At 49.4% G+C, this 19,745-nt stretch overlaps 1 protein-coding gene across 2 annotated transcripts in view; it reads left to right on the top strand.

The window, feature by feature from the left end:
* plcd3b (phospholipase C, delta 3b) overlaps positions 1-19,745 on the top strand; it is a 104,804-nt gene that overhangs the window by 13,136 nt on the left and 71,923 nt on the right. For both annotated transcript variants that reach the window (XM_056253574.1, XM_056253647.1), the window contains 2 exons: positions 3,607-3,759; positions 4,805-4,927. In XM_056253574.1, coding sequence (XP_056109549.1) covers positions 3,607-3,759; positions 4,805-4,927 — 276 coding nt within the window. The remainder of the gene's footprint in view (positions 1-3,606; positions 3,760-4,804; positions 4,928-19,745) is intronic.

Raw genomic sequence — 19,745 nt, 5'->3', positions numbered from 1 at the left:
AAGGGCTGACAGAATGGGCATACATCTCAAGTACTGGGCCTCGCGTCGGACAACTCCGCTGCGCTTGACTGCCAGAGGATGTTTGGAGGAACTCAATCCAGGGTTTGCCAACTTGGGATCTCACATGGAGAGCTTAGAAGGTGCTCGTATCCCCCTTTAGAAGGGAATAGTGCTGTAAGCGAGACACCAAGCCAGCCCTCCCGCACTTTACCCGTGTGTACCCTACACAAGGGATGAAACCTGCTCAACCCGGAGATTGTAGAAGGTGTGAGGTGTCGCCCAGCCCGCAGCTCTGCAGATGTCTGCCAGAACAAGTGCCAATGCCTGGAGGAGGCAATACTCCTAGTGGAGTGAGCCCTCACTCCGAGGGGGCACGGCAAGCCTTGGGATAGGTACGCCAAGGCGATGGCATCCACTATCCAGTTGGCCCACCTCTGATTGGAGAAAGCCTTTCCCTTCTGCTGACCTCCAAAGTAGACAAAGAGTTGCTCAGAGCTTCTGAAGCTCTGCATGTGGTCCACGTAAATATGCAGGGCTCGAACGGGACACAGCAACGCAAGGGCTGGGTCTGCCTCCTCTGGGGGCAGCACTTGCAAGTTCACCATCTGGTCCCGAAAAGGAGTGGTGGGAACTTTGGTGCCTCTCAGGAACCTAATAACCAGGTTGTGCTTTCCTAGTGTCCTACCATCAACTGCACCATGATGTGCCGCAATGGCGGCAACATATACCTTCAAGGTGGAGTGGGACAGACTCCGCTCCAACCTCTCTTGCAGGAAGGAAAGCACAGAGCTGATTAGGCATCTCCGGGGGTCTTCTTGGTGGGAAGAGCGCCACTCAGTGAACAGATTCCACTTCAATCATAAGCTTGCCTAGTAGAGGGGGCTCTGGCTTGATTGAAACTGTCTACCGCCACCGGTGGTAGGTCACTGAAGTCCTCCATGTCCCATCCAGAAGCCACACGTAGAGGTTCCAGAGGTCTGGATTCGGGTGCCATATGGTGCCCCATCTCTGAGAAACGCGTATTTGCTTAGGCCCCAGGACCTGGCTATGCCAGCGCGTTCGTGCCGAGGGGGTGCCTCGGACAAGGAGTAAAAAGAGCTGTCGTGAGAGCACGTAGTCCGCACGATTGAGGTCGTCCGGAATGTGAATGGCGCAACGGCTGAAACTGGCGCAGAGTGACTGCCAGTTCTTAATGGAAGGGCACAACAATTGCATGCTCCACCTGAGGAATATCCACGTACCCCCTGGCGGCCCCACCATCAAGGGTAGTGAGAGTGGAGGAGGCTGCGAAGCGGCTTCAAGCAATGAAAGTTTCCTTCCATGACTTCTGATCCTCCTTGTGCATCTCTGGGAAGAAAGTACTGGTGCAAGACTCGTCTGTGAACCATGTGCTGCAGCCAGGAACCCATCATCCAACCGTGAGTGCTCAGGAGTCTGATGCCTGCGGCGGCCCGGGCAAGCATGGCCGTCAACTCATAACTCCAGAAAGGGGAAGCACAGCTTCATCTTCCTCTCCAGAGGACAGTAGCCCACTTTCCAATGCAGTTATCGACATCAGGTCCTCACCCAGAGCACCAAAATGACACGCTGTGTCCCCCCTGAGAAGGACCCGTGCCCTGCCCTCATCCGGCAGCTCGATGACACACAACATGCTGGAGGAGAGGGAGGTGGGGACTGGCCATGCGGAAGTGCTCCAACTGTAAACCACAGGCTCCCAGAGTGTTAACCACTGCAACCCTCTGCAGTGCAGAGGAACCAGGCTGGGTAACAACAGAGGAGACTCTACCCTTTACGAGGAAGGAAAGTCACGATCGCAGTGTCGACATAGTCGTGTTCTTGCAATGTGGACATGAACCATCCAAGAGGGCTGTCTCAGCATGCTTATGGCCCAGACATGTGATTCAACGATCGTGGCCGTCAGATGAGAACAGGAAACGACAGCATCCAGAAACACACGGACGGAAAGGCATCTGTAAAAAAACACTCGCCACCCGTGCTTGCTCTTTTAGGGAAAACTGCTCTTTTAAGATGAAATGCCCAGGGGGAATCGATGCACTTATCTGTGCACACACTGTGGCTTCCAGCAAGAGGTTTTCTTGAGCTCTTTTATGTGAATAGAAGAGTGACCTGTGAGAGAAACAGACAACCACTCGGTTCCGAAGCAAAAACCTGAATAAGTGGATGTGTGCCACCACCTTATATACCCATATGTACGAGGGAGTGGCTTGTCATGCAAATTCCACTCCCCAATTCACCAAGGTGATTAGGGCTCCTAAGTGAGACCCCATTTGTCAGTCTACATAATGTGTTTAGCCTCTTTCCTTTGGTTTTAGGGGCATGGTGTTGGAATGGTTTCGCTCATATTTGTCTAACAGAAGCTTTTCTGTTCGCATCGGGAAACAGTGCTCATCTAAAATGAAACTTGGGTCCGGCGTTCCGCAGGGTTCTATCCTTGGGATACTATTTAGAACTATTTAACCTGTATATGTTACCTCTGGGTTCTATTTTAACTAAACATGGGGTTTCTTTTCACCTGTACGCCGATGATACCCAAATTTACTTGCCCCTAAAACGTGATGACAAGTCTGCCTTAAAGCCACTACTGGACTGTATAAATGAACTAAAACTATGGCTTACTGGTAACTTTTTGAGTCTGAATGAAAACAAGACGGAAATTATCCTGTTTGGCCCCAGTGATCGTAGTACACATGCTTGTGACCTTCAAACGTTGTCACCTTACAGTACCACCTGTATTCAGAATCTGGGGGTCTGGATTGATAACAACATTAACCTTGAAAAGCAGATAAGTGCTGTGGTAAAATCCTGCTTCTTTCATCTTCGTCTCTTATCTAAGGTTAAGCCATTTTTGTCTGGTAAACACTTTGAGATAGCTATGCATGCTTTTGTAACATCCATATTGGACTATTGTAATTCTTTATATATTGGAGTTCCTCAGAAACATATCACCCGTCTACAATTAGTCCAAAATGCAGCTGCACGCCTCCTCAAAGGAAAACGTAAATTTGAACATATTACTCCGGTTCTGATCTCGCTTCACTGGCTACCGATTAAATTCCGAATAGATTTTAAAGTTTTGCTTTTTGTTTTTAAATCTTTACAGAATTTAGCTGCCCAGTACCTATCTGAACTGCTTCACCCAGAATCTAAGTCAAGATCGGGGGATTCAAACTTACTTTCTGTCCCCAGGACCAGATTAAAAAATAGGGGTGACCGTGTTTTCGCAGCTTATGGACCCAAGCTAAGGAATAGCCTACCCTCAAATATCAGATCTGCCCAAACCTTGACACTTTTTAAAACTTCTCTGAAAACGCACCTCTTTTCACTAGCTTTTAATATACCTTGATGTGTCCGTTTTTTCTCTTTCATGTGTATTTGTTGGTTTCGTGCATGTATTGTTTACGTTTTTTATTGCTTTGTTAAGCACTTTGGTCAACGTCAGTTGTTTTTAAATGTGCTATACAAATAAAATTGTATTGTATTGTATTTCCTTTGAAAATAGGCCTTGCCTTAAAAATGCCAAAAGGTAAAATAAAAGAAAACATACATAAATACATATGTATACATGAATATATGCTTATTTTCTAGACTTCTCCATATCCTCTTATTCTGTCTCTGGAGAACCACTGCTGTGTGGAGCAGCAGACAATGATGGCCCAACTGCTGCAGTCAATTCTGGGAGACAAACTGCTCACCAAACCTCTCAATGACAAGCCGCTTCAGTGGCTGCCATCACCAGAGGTAATACAGTCAGCCTTTCCTTAAAATAGTTTTCATGAAATGTACTCTAAAACCAGTAAAAGCAGTCTATCTGTAATGTTTTGAATTTTATGCAAAAGACAGTGCTTGACTGTCATAACAGTTCTTCTAGGTTAACTGTGAATATATCTGAGCATATGCCTTGTAATTTTTAACACCTCTAATCTGTAAGAATACATAGATTTCATTGACAGTGCTATCCACAAAGTGCTTTTGAATACTTTGTGTAGACTCTATTGAAATTTGTTGGTCTCATTTACCTTTAATGTCAAGTCAAGACACCTTTATTTATATAGCGCTTTTTACAATAGATTTAAAGCAGCTTTACAGTGATAACTGGAAAATAAAACAACAAAGATTTCTGCTGTACAGCAGATCTAGAAGAAAATAGCGTCATAGTCCAGCTTAAGTAAGTTCAGTGATGGTTAATTTTTGTTGTAAAAACAGTTATTAATTTAGTTAATTTATATAAATTTCTTATATATATATAAGTGTATATATACAGTATAGAGCCACTCTGGGGAAAACAATGATGTCATCGTCCAGCTCAGTTCAGTTCTCATATAATGGTGTCAATGCAGGCAGATCAATAATATTGTTGAATATTAAGTATCCCCAACTAAGCAAGCCAAAAGCCAAAGGTGACAGTGGCAAGGAACCAAAACTCCATCAGGTGACAGAATGGAGAAATTAGCAAGTGCTATTTCTGCTATTATACAATTCCATGTTCAACACCAGGGCCTTATCTGTATCTGGAGCCCCAGTGCAGGTTGTTGCTGTAGGGCTTCCTCGATTGAAATCACGGTTCTGGGGGTGTGGGTGGGGCGTGGATAGGATGGATGGGTACCCCTCAGGTTTAAATAGCAGGGATCCCCTGAAAGACAGGGGCCCTGAGCAATGTAACCACCTTTCATCCCTCTAGCGATGGTCCTGCTTAACAATGACCAAGTGAAATAATATTATAATGCAAATATTTAGATGTGTGGTAGATAAAAAAAAAGATATTGAGATATCTTTTTTATGACAGGACCTAAAAGGGAAGATCTTGATAAAAGCAAAGAAGATCAAAGTGAAGCAGGACAGCTCCAGCTCTGACTCAAGCTCCTCAGATGACGAATCTAAAGCTGAAAGCAAGCCTAAAGCACGGAAGGTCAGCGTCTGTCTTTTTGCTACTTGCTTTGTGCAAATATTAGGGGTGTAACAATATATCGTGTCACAATATATCACAATACAAAAATACAACAATATGTATCGTGGATAGTGACAATATGTATTGTGTATAATTCACCCAAAATGAAAATTACTGTGCGTGAAAAAATTCAAGTTTACAGAGTTTTAGTGTCAGTGCTACATTAAACTACTATATATAATGTTGAATATAATGTATAATAATGCAATTGGGGAATATTTGTGGGTCCTGATAATGCCAAATATCTTATGTTACCAGTAAAAAGTTGCCTACATTATTTTTAAATATATCTAGTCAGTGAGTGACAGAGTGGAAGCATATTCGTCTGAAATAATTCTGTATTTTCAGCTTCAGAATCATGACTATTTTTCTGTGCAGAGGGTTACCAGCACCAAGTCCAAGCCTATTCATTTCCACACCCAATGTGACATAGGGTATCGTTGCACCCCTAGTATACATGTTTCTATTTGCATTTGGATGTACGCTAACTTCAAAAGTTTGGATCTAGTAAGATTTTTTATGTTTTTGAAAGAAGTCTGTTATGCTCACCAAGGCTGCTTTTATTTGATCAAAAATACAGTAAAAACAGTAATTTTGTGAAATATTATTAAGTTGGCTTGAGAAAGCCAACTTACTGAAATCCTATTTAAACTTATTATTATTAAGTTGGCTTGAGAAAGCCAACTTACTGAAATCCTATTTAAACTTCTTCTTCTTCTTCTTCTTCTTCTTCTTCTTCTTCTTCTTCTTCTTCTTCTTCTTCTTCTTCTTCTTCTTCTTCTTCTTCTTCTTCTTCTTCTTCTTCTTACCCAAAATTTTCTGACTCTAACTCCTCCTAGAGCTTTAACTCTAGAAGGACTTTCTGACTTTCAGATTTCTTAAAAATTAATATTAAAAATCATAAAAATCCCATTGACTTTCATTGCAACAGTTCAAATTGAGCCAAGGCTACGGTGGCCCAAGTGTACAACACAAAAACTCAAATCTAAACTCCCTGAAGCCCTAGACTCAATTAAACTACCATTCTATATGTACTAATGAACTTATCTATCTATCTATCTATCTATCTATCTATCTATCTATCTATCTATCTATCTATCTATCTATCTATCTATCTATCTATCTATCTATCTATCTATCTATCTATCTATCTATCTATCTATCTATCTATCTAACCATCTTTCTTTCTTTCTTTCTAACTAATCTTTCTTTCTAACTTTTCTTTTCTTTCAAACTAATCTTTCTTTCTTTCAAACTACTCTTTCTTTCTTTCTAACTAATCTTTCTTTCTTTCTAACTAATCTTTTTCTTTTCTTTTCTTTCTAACTAATCTCTTTCTTTCTAACTAATTTATCTTTTTTCTTTCTAACTAATCTTTCTTTCTTTCTAACTAATCTATCTTTCTTTCTTTCTTTCTTTCTAACTAATCTTTCTTTCTTTATAACTAATCTATCTTTCTTTCTTTATAACCAATCTTTCTTTCTTTCTAACTAATCTTTCCTTCTTTCTAACTAATCTCTTTCTTTCTTTCTTTCTAACTAATCTCTTTCTTTCTAACAAATCTTTCTTTCTTTCTAACTAATCATTTTTTTTTCTTTCTAACTAATCTTTCTTTCTTTCTAACTAATCTTTCTTTCTTTCTAACTAATCTCTTTCTTTCTTTCTTTCTTTCTTTCTTTCTTTCTTTCTTTCTTTCTTTCTTTCTTTCTTTCTTTCTTTCTTTCTTTCTTTCTTTCTTTCTTTCTTTCTAACTAATCTTTTTTTATTTCTTTTTAACTAATCTTTCTTTCTAACTAATCTATCTATCTTTCTTTCTTTCTTTCTTTCTTTCTTACTAATCTTTCTTTCTTTCTACCTAATCTTTCTTTTTTTCTTTCTTTCTTTCCTTCCAACTAATCTTTCTTTCTTTCTTTCTTTCTTTCTTTCTTTCTTTCTTTCTTTCTTTCTTTCTTTCTTTCTTTCTTTCTTTCTTTCTTTCTTTCTTTCTTACTGATCTATCTTTCTTTCTAACTTATCTTTCTTTCTAACTAATCTTTCTTTCTTTCTAACTAATCTTTCATTCTTTCTGACTAATCCATCTTTCTTTCTTTCTGACTAATCCATCTTTCTTTCTAACTAATCTTTCTGTCTTTCTTTCTTTCTTTCTAACTAATCTATCTTTCTTTCTTTCTTACTGATCTATCTTTCTTTCTTTCTTACTTACTAATCTATCTTTCTTTCTTATTGATCTATCTTTCTTTCTAATTAATCCATCCTTCTTTCTTTCTGACTAATCCATCTTTCTTTCTGACCAATCCATCTTTCTTTCTAACTAATCTTTCTTTCTTTCTTACTAATCTATCTATCTTTCTTCCTAACTAATCTTTCTTTCAAACTAATCTTTCTTTTATTGAAACCAATCTTTCTATCTATCTAACTAATCTTTCTTTTCTTTCTAACGTATCGTTTTCTTTCTAACTATTCTTTCTTTCTAACTAATCCATCTATCAAACTTCAAACTATTTTAAACTTCTTCAAACTCTCTGGTCCGGCTTTTTCAAGCCAACTTAAAGTTTGTCTCATCAAACTTTTTTTCTAGTTACAATTGATATAGCTGTTTTCTATTTTCTATGTAATTTATTTGTGGTATGGCAAAGATATATTTTCAGCAGCCATTACTCCCGTCTTCAGTATTACATGATAATTCAGAAATCATTCTGATTTGGTCCTTTAGAAATAATTCTGATTTGGTGCTCAATAAATATTTCTTATTATTATGCATGTTGAAAACAGGGGCAAGTTGCAATGTGAAAGACTGTGTCTTAAAAGGTTAGTTCTACCAGAAAGACTCGGGAAAATAATATTGAAACAATAAACCATTTATTAGCAGCCCAGCAAGCAATATATGCAATAGAGTTCTTTGGCGTAGGCCCCGTCCATAACTCGCGATCCGAGGGTACGGATTCTGCATTTCCTGCCTGAAGATGAAGGCAGGGGCGCAGTCAAACCCCCGTGAGGTATAGGAAGAGACCATCCTGGTGGTGGTGGGGAGGATGGATGGAAGGAACCAACTTGGTGGTGGGGAGGGTGGAGGTGAATGTAAGCGTCAGCATCTGCGAACTCAGACATGTGTAAGTACCCATCTTTTATACCACAAATATTAGAACGCAATTGGATAGATGAGAAGGTAATGAATGACGTAACAATTGAGTCTTCCCGGCAGAACTTGCGCTAAAGCTTTCATTTCCCTTTCGTTAGGGAACTCCTACGTCTCGTCGGAGGAGTTTCCAACGAATTGGGATCACGCTAGGGAGACCAATTGCCTTCGAGTGAATTAAAAACGAGCCAATGAATATTGGCATGTAGGACTTGCATTCCGCGCCCCGCCTGCCAGTCCGGGTATAAAGCGGAAGCGAGCGCATACATATATGCTTTTAGCTTCGGAGCCGACCGGTGTGTCCTCTGAGTGATGAGCTTTAAGATTAGAGATATCTTCACGCTCAATGAGTCTGCTGTTTCTCCGAAGACCTCTCTGTGTTGGTGTGACGGCGCTTCAGCGATCTTCGCGATCTCCCGGGTGCCAGCTGTTGCTTCATGCGATCTGCCTTTTTTTTTCAAAGAGCTGTTGTCACAGCTGGTATGCGGTTGAGTGCGCACAGCGGGCTTGCAGTTTCCCCGCTGAGTTGCCGCGTTGGTCCCTGTGTGCTTCAGCACAATAAAGAGAGTGTTTTTCTGTGAAAGAGCAACACGAGTGAAGATCGCGTCCTTTTCAGGATGACGTTTCAGGTAGCGTTGTTCGTTTCTGGATGCGGTCAACTTCTGCCTCCGGGTTATGGTCATGATCGCTGCCTCTCGCGCTTGGGCCTCGCGCACGCTGAGGCAGCGCTCGTGAATGAGTCATGTTCTCACTGTGGGAACATGACCATCGCGGTGCTAAAACTTAGGCTCAATCCCAATTCACCCCTTGGCCCTACCCCTTGTTTTCGAGTGTACCCCTTGGCCCTTAAAACAAAGTTACAAGGGCCAAGGGGTTGAAATATTCCCCTACGAAATGAAACAACCCTTCGTGAACCCGATACGTCATCGGTCGTCGGCGATGGCTCTGACGTTACAGAGTTTATACAGGATTTCTCCATGACAACGACTGACAATCTGCTCTTAACTTTGAGGAAACATGATGCTTATAAGGTTCCTTCCTCGAAATGTATGTCTTTTCTGTTTCGGAAAGGTAATTTATTATACAATTTTTTAATTTAAATGACTATATCATTATTATAAGAGTAAATAAAGTGCACGGTGGTGTCATCTGGTGCTAAATTTAAATGTTTAACCATTTGTGAAGCCATCTCGCCGGTGATTCGCGATGTATTCTGCGAACTTTCTCGTAGCCCTCCGTTTGGAGTGTGCCTCTGAAAAATCTCCGTTTTGAGGGGTATGTAGCCCTACCCCTTAGCCCTACCCCTCGATCTAAACAGGAATCGGGACACCCTACCCCTTGACGTGAACGCGCAAAACGGAGGGGTGGGGCAAGGGGTGAATTGGGATTGAGCCTTAGACTGCGAACCCTCACTCGAGGGGGAGTCCCTTTGGAGATTCCCTGATCTAGTTCTTCTTCTGGTTCACTCCAGAAAAAGGCTACTTCGGCTAATCCCATTGGTGGTCTGAGGGTTACAGTGAGGAATGATCCGCCGGGTGAAAGACCCCCTCGGACATCCCACTCCTCTGCATCGCTGCCACTGGGGCCCTTGGAGGAGCGCGCTGGGCTCGTGTGGCTCCAGTCGTTTCTTTCGGGGCCCCACCGGAGGACCAGATGTCGATCGCTGCATTGGAGGGAGAAGAGTCAGCTTCTGGGGATGACGACTCGGCTGCGTTGCCCCCCTCGGGTGTGGTAGCGTTGTCCGAGCCAGACCGCCCCGGTTCCTTTCTTTCCGGAGGTGCATGAGGAGGTGACGAGATCATGGACGGCCCCTCTGGTGGCCAGACACAGGTCGACTCCCTCCTCCTCCCTCACCACTCTCGATGGCGGGGCTGCGAAGAGATACGAATGCATCCCCCCAGTGGAGCGGTCTGTGGCGATGCAGCTGTGTCCCAAGACCGCGTCCTCCTGGCGGGGTAACCCCTCGCTCCCCTCCCGCGCCTGTAAGTTATCTTCGGGTCTGACTGGAAAGGCTTACAGTGCGTGTGGAGAAGCTGCTTCTGCCCTGCATGCCATGGCGCTCCTACAGGTCCACCAGGCCCAGGCGCTCTGTGACATGCAGGAGGGTGGTGCCGACCCTGGGGTGCTCAAAGACCTGCGGACGGCGACGGACCTCGCCCTACAGGCGACGAAAGTCACCGCACGCTCCCTGGGTCGGCCGATGTCCACTCTTGTGGTCCAGTAAGCGACATCTATGGCTCACCCTGGCGGGTATGAAGGAGTCGGACAAGAGCAGGTTCCTGAACTCCCCCATATCCCAGGGTGGCCTCTTCGGCGATGCGGTGGAGAGCTATGCCCAACAGTTCTCCGCCGCTCAGAAGCAGTCGGAGGTCATCAAGTACATCATGCCCTGGAGACAGGCTGTGGCTGCCCCGTTCCCGCCGGCTGTGCCTCCGGCTGCTCGTCGCCGAGGGCGCCCTCCTGCCGCCGCCTCCGCCCCTGCCCAGCCCAAGCAGCAGCCAGCTAAGCAGCAGGGTGCCGGCCGCAAGAGAGGTGCACAGCCCGCTCGGAGTTCGTCGAGACCCCCCAGCAAGAGGAGAGGTAAGCGACCCTGAGACGGGCGACCCAGAGGATGCGGCGACTGCTCTTTGGGAGGGTGCCTCTGCACCCCTCCCTCCCCCGGAGGAGGGCCGGGTGGAGAATCTTCTTTTTCCTTTTGTTTTTGTTCCCCACTTTCTCAATAAAAGAGCAGTTTCCACTTCCTCTGGGTCACTCACGGTCGAGACTGGCAGCCCAGGTCGACGCTCAATTGCCTCGCCGCTCTCAGTCTCCTCCGTCCAAGAGGGCCAGAATGACAGTGCGCGCCGCCACGTTGCCTCGCCGCTCTCATTCCCCTCGCCCCAGCGCTCAGATGTCAGTGTCGCCGCTACAGCCTCGTCACTCTCATCTGCCGCCGGGCAAGGAGGCGCGGAAACCAGGAGCTGACGCCCCCGGGCCTCCCTCCTCGTTTCCCCTCCTTCCTTCTCCTCTGGACAGGCAGTAGCCGAACGCCCCAGAGAAAGATGGGTCTTCCCTGCTTCTTGCCCCCCGGTGGAAGCAGGTAAGTGTTGCACCGCACACCCAGACCCCTTTCTCGGCCGCAGCAATGCCTCCGGAGTCCGGTCCCTGCCTTCCACCTCGCTGCCCCTCCGCGGGTACGCCGGTGGTGCGGGTCGGCTCTTTGGTACGGTCTCTCGAAGCCTGGCTAGCGCTTCCGAGGCCGTCCCGCTGGCTCATCCGTACCATCCGGTTCGGCTATGCAATTCAGTTTGCCCGCCGGCCTCCGAAGTACAGAGGCATCCTCTTCACCAAAGTACGGAGTGTCGATGCCCCTGTCTTGAGGAAAGAGATCGTCGCCCTGCTGGCGAAGGACGCAATCGAGCCGGTCCCTCCAGCCGAGATGAGGTCTGGGTTCTACAGCCCTTACTTCATTGTACCCAAGAAGAGCGGTGGGTTACGGCCGATCCTGGACCTGTGAGTTTTAAATCGGGCCCTGCACAAGCTCCCGTTCAAAATGCTAACGCAGAAGCGCATCTTCGAGTGCATCCGTCCCCAGGATTGGTTTGCAGCGATAGACCTGAAGGACGCGCACTTTCATGTCTCGATTCTTCCTCGACATAGACCGTTTCTTTGGTTTGCGTTCGAGGGTCGGGCATATCAGTACAATGTCCTACCCTTTGGCTTGGCCCTGTCGCCTCGTGTCTTCACGAAAGTCGTGGAGGTGGCCATTGTTCCCATGAGAGAACATGGCGTTCGCATTCTCAACTATCTCGACGACTGGCTGATAATAGCTCACTCGCGAGATCTGTTGTGCGATCACAGGGACTTGGTGCTTCGGCACCTCAGCCGTTTGGGACTTCAGGTCAACTGGGACAAGAGCAAACTCTGCCCCACGCAGAGGATCTCTTATCTCGGTATGGAGTTGGACTCGGTCAATCAGACTGCGCACCTCACCGAGGAGCGCGTCCAGTCAGTGCTCAACTGCCTCAGCTCTTTTCGAGGCAGGTCAGCGGTCCCACTGAAACAGTTTCAGAGGCTCCTGGGGCAAATGGCAGCCGCAGCCGCAGTAACGCCACTCGGCCTGCTGCACATGAGACCGCTTCAGCGCTGGCTTCACGATCGAGTCCCGAGATGGGCGTGGCAGAGCGGCACGTTCCGGGTCAACATTACCCCGCACTGTCGCCAAACCTTCAGTCCTTGGTCGGACCCTGCCTTTCTACGGGCCGGAGTGCCCTTAGTCCAGGTGTCCTGGCATGCTGTGGTTTTCACGGATGCCTCTGCCAACGGATGGGGGGTCACGTACAACGGGCATGCAGTCTCAGGTCTGTGGACGGGCCTCAGCTGCATTGGCACATCAATTGCCTAGAGTTGCAAGCAGTACGCTTAGCCTTGTGCCGCCTCAAGGGGTTGCTTCTGCACAGGCATGTACTGGTCCGTACGGACCGTGGCGTACATCAACCATCAAGGTGGTCTACACTCCCGTCGTATGTCGCGACTCGCCCGCCATCTCCTCCTATGGAGTCAGAAGCATCTGAGGTTGCTTCGGGCCATTCACATCCCTGGTGTGCTCAACCGTTCAGCCGACGAGCTCTCACGGCAGCCGCCCCTTCCGGGAGAATGGCGACTCCATCCCCAGGCGGTTCAGCTGATATGGGGAATCTTCGGAGCCGCTCAGATAGATCTGTTTGCCTCTACGGACACGACCCATTGCCAGTTGTTCTATTCCCTGACCGGAGGATCTCTCGGCACGGATGCACTGGCGCACAGCTGGCCCCGGGGCCTTCGCAAATATGCGTGTCCCCCAGTGAGCCTTCTCGCACAGACACTGTGCAAAGTCAGGGAGGACGAGGAGCAGGTCTTGCTAGTTGCGCCGTATTGGCCCAACCGGACCTGGTTCCCAGAACTTATGCTCCTCACGACAGCACCTCCTTGGCCCATTCCTCTGAGGAAGGACCTGCTTTCTCAGAGACGGGGCACTCTATGGCACCCGCGTCCAGACCTCTGGAGACTCCATGTCTGGTCCCTGGACGGGATGTGGAGGTTCTAGGTGGCCTACCACAGGCTGTGGTAGACACCATCACTTCTGCTCTACGAGGCGGCTCTATGCGTTGAAGTGGAACCTGTTCGTCGTTTGGTGCTCTTCCCGCAGGGAAGACCCCCGAACTTGCCCGATCAGAGTCGTGCTTTCCTTCCTGCAAGATGGGTTGGAGCGAAGGCTGTCTCCCTCCACCTTCAAAGTGTATGTTGCCACAATAGCCGCTCATCACGATGCAGTAGATGGTAAGTCATTGGGAAAGCATGACCTGGTCATCAGATTCCTTAAGGGTTCTAGGAGGTTAAATCCGCCTCGTATTCCGCACCCTTTACCCTCTTGGGACTTAGCTCTAGTGCTCAGAGCTCTTCAGAGGCCCCCTTTTGAGCCCTTAAATACTGTGGAGTTGAATATCTTGTCTATGAAGACAGCTCTCCTGTTGGCTCTGGCCTCTTTCAAGAGGGCAGGGGATCTGCAGGCATTTTCGGTCGACGAATCGTGCCTGGAGTTCGGATCGGGCCTTCTGAGACCCCGGTTCGGATATGTGCCCAAGGTTCCTACCACTCCGTTTGTAGATCAGGTAGTGAACCTGCAAGCGCTGCCCCCGGAGGAGGCAGACCCAGCCCTGGGTTTTCTCTGTCCCGTACGTGCTTTACGTTGTTTTGTGTACAGAATGCAAAGCTTTAGGACCTCAGAACAGCTCTTCGTCTGTTACGGAGGCCAGCAGAAGGGGAAGGCTGTTTCCAAGCAGAGGTTAGCCCACTGGCTAGTGGATGCTATCGTCCGGGCTTATGAGTCCCAGGATGTGCCTTGCCCGCCTAGGTTGACGGCACACTCCACTAGGAGTGTCGCCTCCTCCTGGGCACTGGCGCAAGGCGCCTCGCTGGCAGACAAATGTAGAGCTGCGGGCTGGGCGACACCTAACACGTTCGCTAGATTTTATAGCTTACGTGTTGAACCTGTTTCCTCCCGTGTACTCGCTACGGCCAGTAGCGCGAGGAATTAGGTCATGTCGGCTTGCTTCCCCATTCCCGCCCTATGGGCCGGATAAATGCGCTTTTTGCTCCGTTGGTTCCCCAACAAACGGCTAACCTCGTGAGTTCCTCCATCACCCCTCCGGCACCAGGCGAGGCGGATCGCCCGGCGCCAGGTCTATTACCTCTCGTAGGAGTTGCTACTAGACTGGGTGGCCTTAACAGTGGTCCCTACGGTGACCCATTTCTTCCACGCTCCAGCTACCCTCCGGGTTAGCTCCGTGTCTTCCCCTCGACAGACCCGTTCTGTCGTCCTTGCTGAGTATGCTCCCACCCCTCGGGCTGGGACTACCTCAAGGACTGCCGTATGTTTCACTACCCTACGGGCTAGTACATACGTGTATTCCAGTGCCTCCCTTCGGGCGGGCAGGGGCTCCGCAACGTTCCCTCCTACAGGTTTGGCACGTTTTCCCAGTGTTATCCAAATCCACTGAGTGGGTCTTGCGGAACAGCAGTGTGATTCTTCCTAGCTAGCTCCCGCCATAAAGAAAACTAAGAAACTGCTTTGGCGGGAAGCTAAGCTGGGCGCTGGAAGGGGCCACCACCATGGCGTGTTATTAGGGATCCCAATTCGTTGGAAACTCCTCCGACGAGACGTAGGAGTTCCCTAACGAAAGGGAACGTCTCGGTTACGTATGGGAAGTACGTAGGGAACGGAGACGTCTCGTCCCGTCGCCATGCTTGCTGTACCTTCGCGGAGGACTGGACACCGTCCGGCTCCTCAGCGTAAAGCATATGTGTATGCGCTCGCTTCCACTTTATACCCGCACTGGCAGGCGGGGCGCGGAATGCAAGTCCTGCATGCCAATATTCATTGGCTCGTTTTTAATTTACTCGAAGGCAATTGGTCTCCCTAGCGTGATCCCAAATCGTTGGAAACTCCTCCGACGAGACGTCTCCGTTCCCTACTCAGGGAACGAGGGTTACCATACGTAACCGAGACGTTCTCCCAAAAATAAAAATCATTTTAATAATTACTCCCCCTCATGTTGTTCCAACCCCTTAAGACTTTCGTTCATCTTCTGAACGCAAATGAAGATCTTTTTGATGAAATCTGAGAGCTTTCTGTCCGGAGACAGAAACATAGACAGCTACGCAACTGACACTTTTACGCTTCAAAATAAATTATAAAGAAATCGTAAAACTAATCTATATGAATTGAGCGGTTTAGTCCAAAAGTTTCTGAAGAGACACGATCACTTTATATGATGAACAGATTGTCATGGATTGGTGTAATAGTGAAGCGAGGACTCAATGCAGTAACAATGGATATTTTAATAAGTGGTAATAATAAAACAATATGGGGAATCTTCGGAGCCGCTCAGATAGATCTGTTTGCCTCTACGGACACGACCCATTGCCAGTTGTTCTATTCCCTGACCGGAGGATCTCTCGGCACGGATGCACTGGCGCACAGCTGGCCCCGGGGCCTTCGCAAATATGCGTGTCCCCCAGTGAGCCTTCTCGCACAGACACTGTGCAAAGTCAGGGAGGACGAGGAGCAGGTCTTGCTAGTTGCGCCGTATTGGCCCAACCGGACCTGGTTCCCAGAACTTATGCTCCTCACGACAGCACCTCCTTGGCCCATTCCTCTGAGGAAGGACCTGCTTTCTCAGAGACGGGGCACTCTATGGCACCCGCGTCCAGACCTCTGGAGACTCCATGTCTGGTCCCTGGACGGGATGTGGAGGTTCTAGGTGGCCTACCACAGGCTGTGGTAGACACCATCACTTCTGCTCTACGAGGCGGCTCTATGCGTTGAAGTGGAACCTGTTCGTCGTTTGGTGCTCTTCCCGCAGGGAAGACCCCCGAACTTGCCCGATCAGAGTCGTGCTTTCCTTCCTGCAAGATGGGTTGGAGCGAAGGCTGTCTCCCTCCACCCTCAAAGTGTATGTTGCCACAATAGCCGCTCATCACGATGCAGTAGATGGTAAGTCATTGGGAAAGCATGACCTGGTCATCAGATTCCTTAAGGGTTCTAGGAGGTTAAATTCGCCTCGTATTCCGCACCCTTTACCCTCTTGGGACTTAGCTCTAGTGCTCAGAGCTCTTCAGAGGCCCCCTTTTGAGCCCTTAAATACTGTGGAGTTGAATATCTTGTCTATGAAGACAGCTCTCCTGTTGGCTCTGGCCTCTTTCAAGAGGGCAGGGGATCTGCAGGCATTTTCGGTCGACGAATCGTGCCTGGAGTTCGGATCGGGCCTTCTGAGACCCCGGTTCGGATATGTGCCCAAGGTTCCTACCACTCCGTTTGTAGATCAGGTAGTGAACCTGCAAGCCCTGCCCCCGGAGGAGGCAGACCCAGCCCTGGGTTTTCTCTGTCCCGTACGTGCTTTACGTTGTTTTGTGTACAGAATGCAAAGCTTTAGGACCTCAGAACAGCTCTTCGTCTGTTACGGAGGCCAGCAGAAGGGGAAGGCTGTTTCCAAGCAGAGGTTAGCCCACTGGCTAGTGGATGCTATCGTCCGGGCTTATGAGTCCCAGGATGTGCCTTGCCCGCCTAGGTTGACGGCACACTCCACTAGGAGTGTCGCCTCCTCCTGGGCACTGGCGCAAGGCGCCTCGCTGGCAGACATATGTAGAGCTGCGGGCTGGGCGACACCTAACACGTTCGCTAGATTTTATAGCTTACGTGTTGAACCTGTTTCCTCCCGTGTACTCGCTACGGCCAGTAGCGCGAGGAATTAGGTCATGTCGGCTTGCTTCCCCATTCCCGCCCTATGGGCCGGATAAATGCGCTTTTTGCTCCGTTGGTTCCCCAACAAACGGCTAACCTCGTGAGTTCCTCCATCACCCCTCCGGCACCAGGCGAGGTGGATCGCCCGGCGCCAGGTCTATTACCTCTCGTAGGAGTTGCTACTAGACTGGGTGGCCTTAACAGTGGTCCCTACGGTGACCCATTTCTTCCACGCTCCAGCTACCCTCCGGGTTAGCTCCGTGTCTTCCCCTCGACAGACCCGTTCTGTCGTCCTTGCTGAGTATGCTCCCACCCCAGTCCAAAACGTGGGTTCGTGGAAAAACGGCCATGTTAACAAGCTGCCAATTGGCGCGCTATGGGCGCGAGGGATCGTAGGGTGAATTTGGATGACAATTGCCCACAGACTTGGTAGAGAGTGGGCCTTTATTAATAACCCCCCTATTCACGGATCCTTACTTACTTGCCACGGAACTGTTGGTTTTCGGACACCTCTAGTGGGTGATAGAGAGCATATTGCCCCATGACCCCCCCCCCCAACCCCCCCCCCCCCCCATCCCACTAACCCATTATTTGTCCAATAACCCACTGTATCAACGGAACGCGCGACCGTACGGAGACGGAAGGTCGCGGGAGCCCGAAACTCGGCGAGTTCCGTCGTCTGGTGGCCCCGAGTCGGGCCCCCGAGTTTGAGGGCCCTAGCCGCTTGCCAAGCGTTTAAAGTCCGGACGAGTGTACGGCTGAAAACGGGCCTGTTTCTGAGTGTCTGCCATTGACCTCAATGGCAGACAGAGAGATGGATCAAAGCTGATAAAAAATACTTTCTCAGGCCCTAGGCCCGGGCCCTTTTGGTATGTCGCTCGGGGCGGGCCCAGGGTTCACCGTGCAGAGTTTGGGGCCCCTGGGACATTTCTATCAAAATCCCACTCGCCCATTGAATGAATGTATTCGCCACAGTGGTTTCGCGGACGCCGCTTCGGAAGGGCCGACCGACTAGGGGGCGCCGTTTTCCGACTCGCCACGGCCCCCTGGTGCGGGCGGGAAAGCTTGGTGGCCCTAGGGCCTCGTTCAGGGGCCGAAAGGTCAGAAAAGGGACTGCGCATTAGGGTTAGCGTCAGAATTAGGGTTAGCTTCTGAAAATGTTTTGCCTTCGCTCAAGGGCCCGGTGCTTTTGGCACGTCGCTCGGGGCGGGCCCAGGGGTCAGCATGCCGAATTTGGGGCCCCGGGGACATTTAGAAAAATATCCCACTCGCCCATAAAATGAATGTATTTTCCACAATGGTTTCGCGGACGCCGCTTCGGAAGGGCCGACCGACTAGGGGGCGCCGTTTTCCGACTCGCCACGGCCCCCTGGTGCGGGCGGGAAAGCTTGGTGGCCCTGGGGCCTCGTTCAGGGGCCGAAAGGTCGAAAAAGGGACGCTCGTCCGCGAACCCGTTGCGCCGTTAAATGGCCCGTGGGACGGCCCCCGCACGGAGACGCAGGGTCGTGGCGCATTGAGATTTGAGATTCTGACCCTCCAGGGGCCCCCGACTCACGGCCCCGAAGCTTGAAAATCTGGGACCTTCCTAAAAAAAGTTTGCCACTTATAACCAACTTTCGCTCAAAAGGCTCTGAGGGTGCATGAGTGAGAGACACACAAGGCCGAGATTAGTGTTAAAAGGGCGGGAAAGTGTTGCCTTCGGTCTAGAGCCTTGCGCCTTTGGCATGTCGCTCGGGGCGGGCCCAGGGGCCACCGTGCAGAGTTTGGGGCCCCTGGGACATTTCTATCAAAATCCCACTCGCCCATTGAATGAATGTATTCGCCGCAGTGGTTTCGCGGACGCCGCTTCGGAAGGGCCGACCGACTGGGGGGCGCCGTTTTCCGACTCGCCACGTCCCGACGGGCGGGAAAGCTTGGTGGCCCTAGGGCCTCGTTCAGGGGCCGAAAGGTCGAAAAAGGGACGCTCGTCCGCGAACCCGTTGCGCCGTTAAATGGCCCGTGGGACGGCCCCCGTACGGAGATGCAGGGTCGTGGTACCCCGTTACTTCAGATTCCGACTCTCCAGGGGCCCCTGACGCGGGGCCCCGAAGCGTGGGGCCCTAGGGCCTTTAGAAAAAATCGCCCCTCCCCCGAAAAAAATTTAAAAACCTGAAAGGGCCTTTTCAGTCTGAGAGGGAAACAGCCCTGAGAGAGGATTTCTGCACAGAGGCTGAGAAAAATTTCACTCTGCTCTAGCGCCCCCTGCTTTGGGTACGTCGGTCGGGGAGGGCCAAGGGGTCAGCTTGCCGAATTTGGGGCCCCTGGGACGTTTCTGAAAAAATCCCACTCGCCCATTGAATGAATGTATTTTGCCACTGTGGTTTCGTGGACACCGCTTCGCAATGGCCGATCGACTAGGGGGCGACGTTTTCCGTCTTCCCACGGCCCCCTGTTGCGGGCGGAAAAGTTTGGTGGCCCTGGGCCCTCGTTCAGGGGTCGAAACGTCGAAAAAGTGTGAAAAAAGCACATTTTGAAACTGACAGGAGTCGAAGAGGTCAAACCAAAGAAACGAGCTGCCACACGGACACGGAAGGTCGCAGGAGCCCGAAACTCGGCGAGCTCCGTCGTCTGGTGACCTCGAGCGGGGCCCCAGAGTTTGGGGGCCCTGGCCGCTTTCTAAGCGTTTCTTAGGCCCCGTTCGTTACGAGCCCATTCATTGTGGATGGTGACTGAAAAATGTGGATGGTGACTGGAGATTTTTTTTAATTTTTTTTTATTAAACCACCTCTACTGTACTAAGCACACTCCACTGAACACATCACACTAATTTTTAAGTTATTTCGGTGTTTGGTTTGCATGAAAACGAGTGCCCTCGAAACCACTTTTTGGCGGGAAAAATGGTT

This window comes from Rhinichthys klamathensis, unplaced genomic scaffold, assembly GCF_029890125.1.
Source record: "Rhinichthys klamathensis goyatoka isolate OS25496 unplaced genomic scaffold, OSU_Roscu_1.1 h1tg000001l_1, whole genome shotgun sequence".
In the NCBI taxonomy this organism is placed as follows: domain Eukaryota; kingdom Metazoa; phylum Chordata; class Actinopteri; order Cypriniformes; family Leuciscidae; genus Rhinichthys; species Rhinichthys klamathensis.
This window is presented reverse-complemented; position numbering and strand designations above follow the sequence as displayed.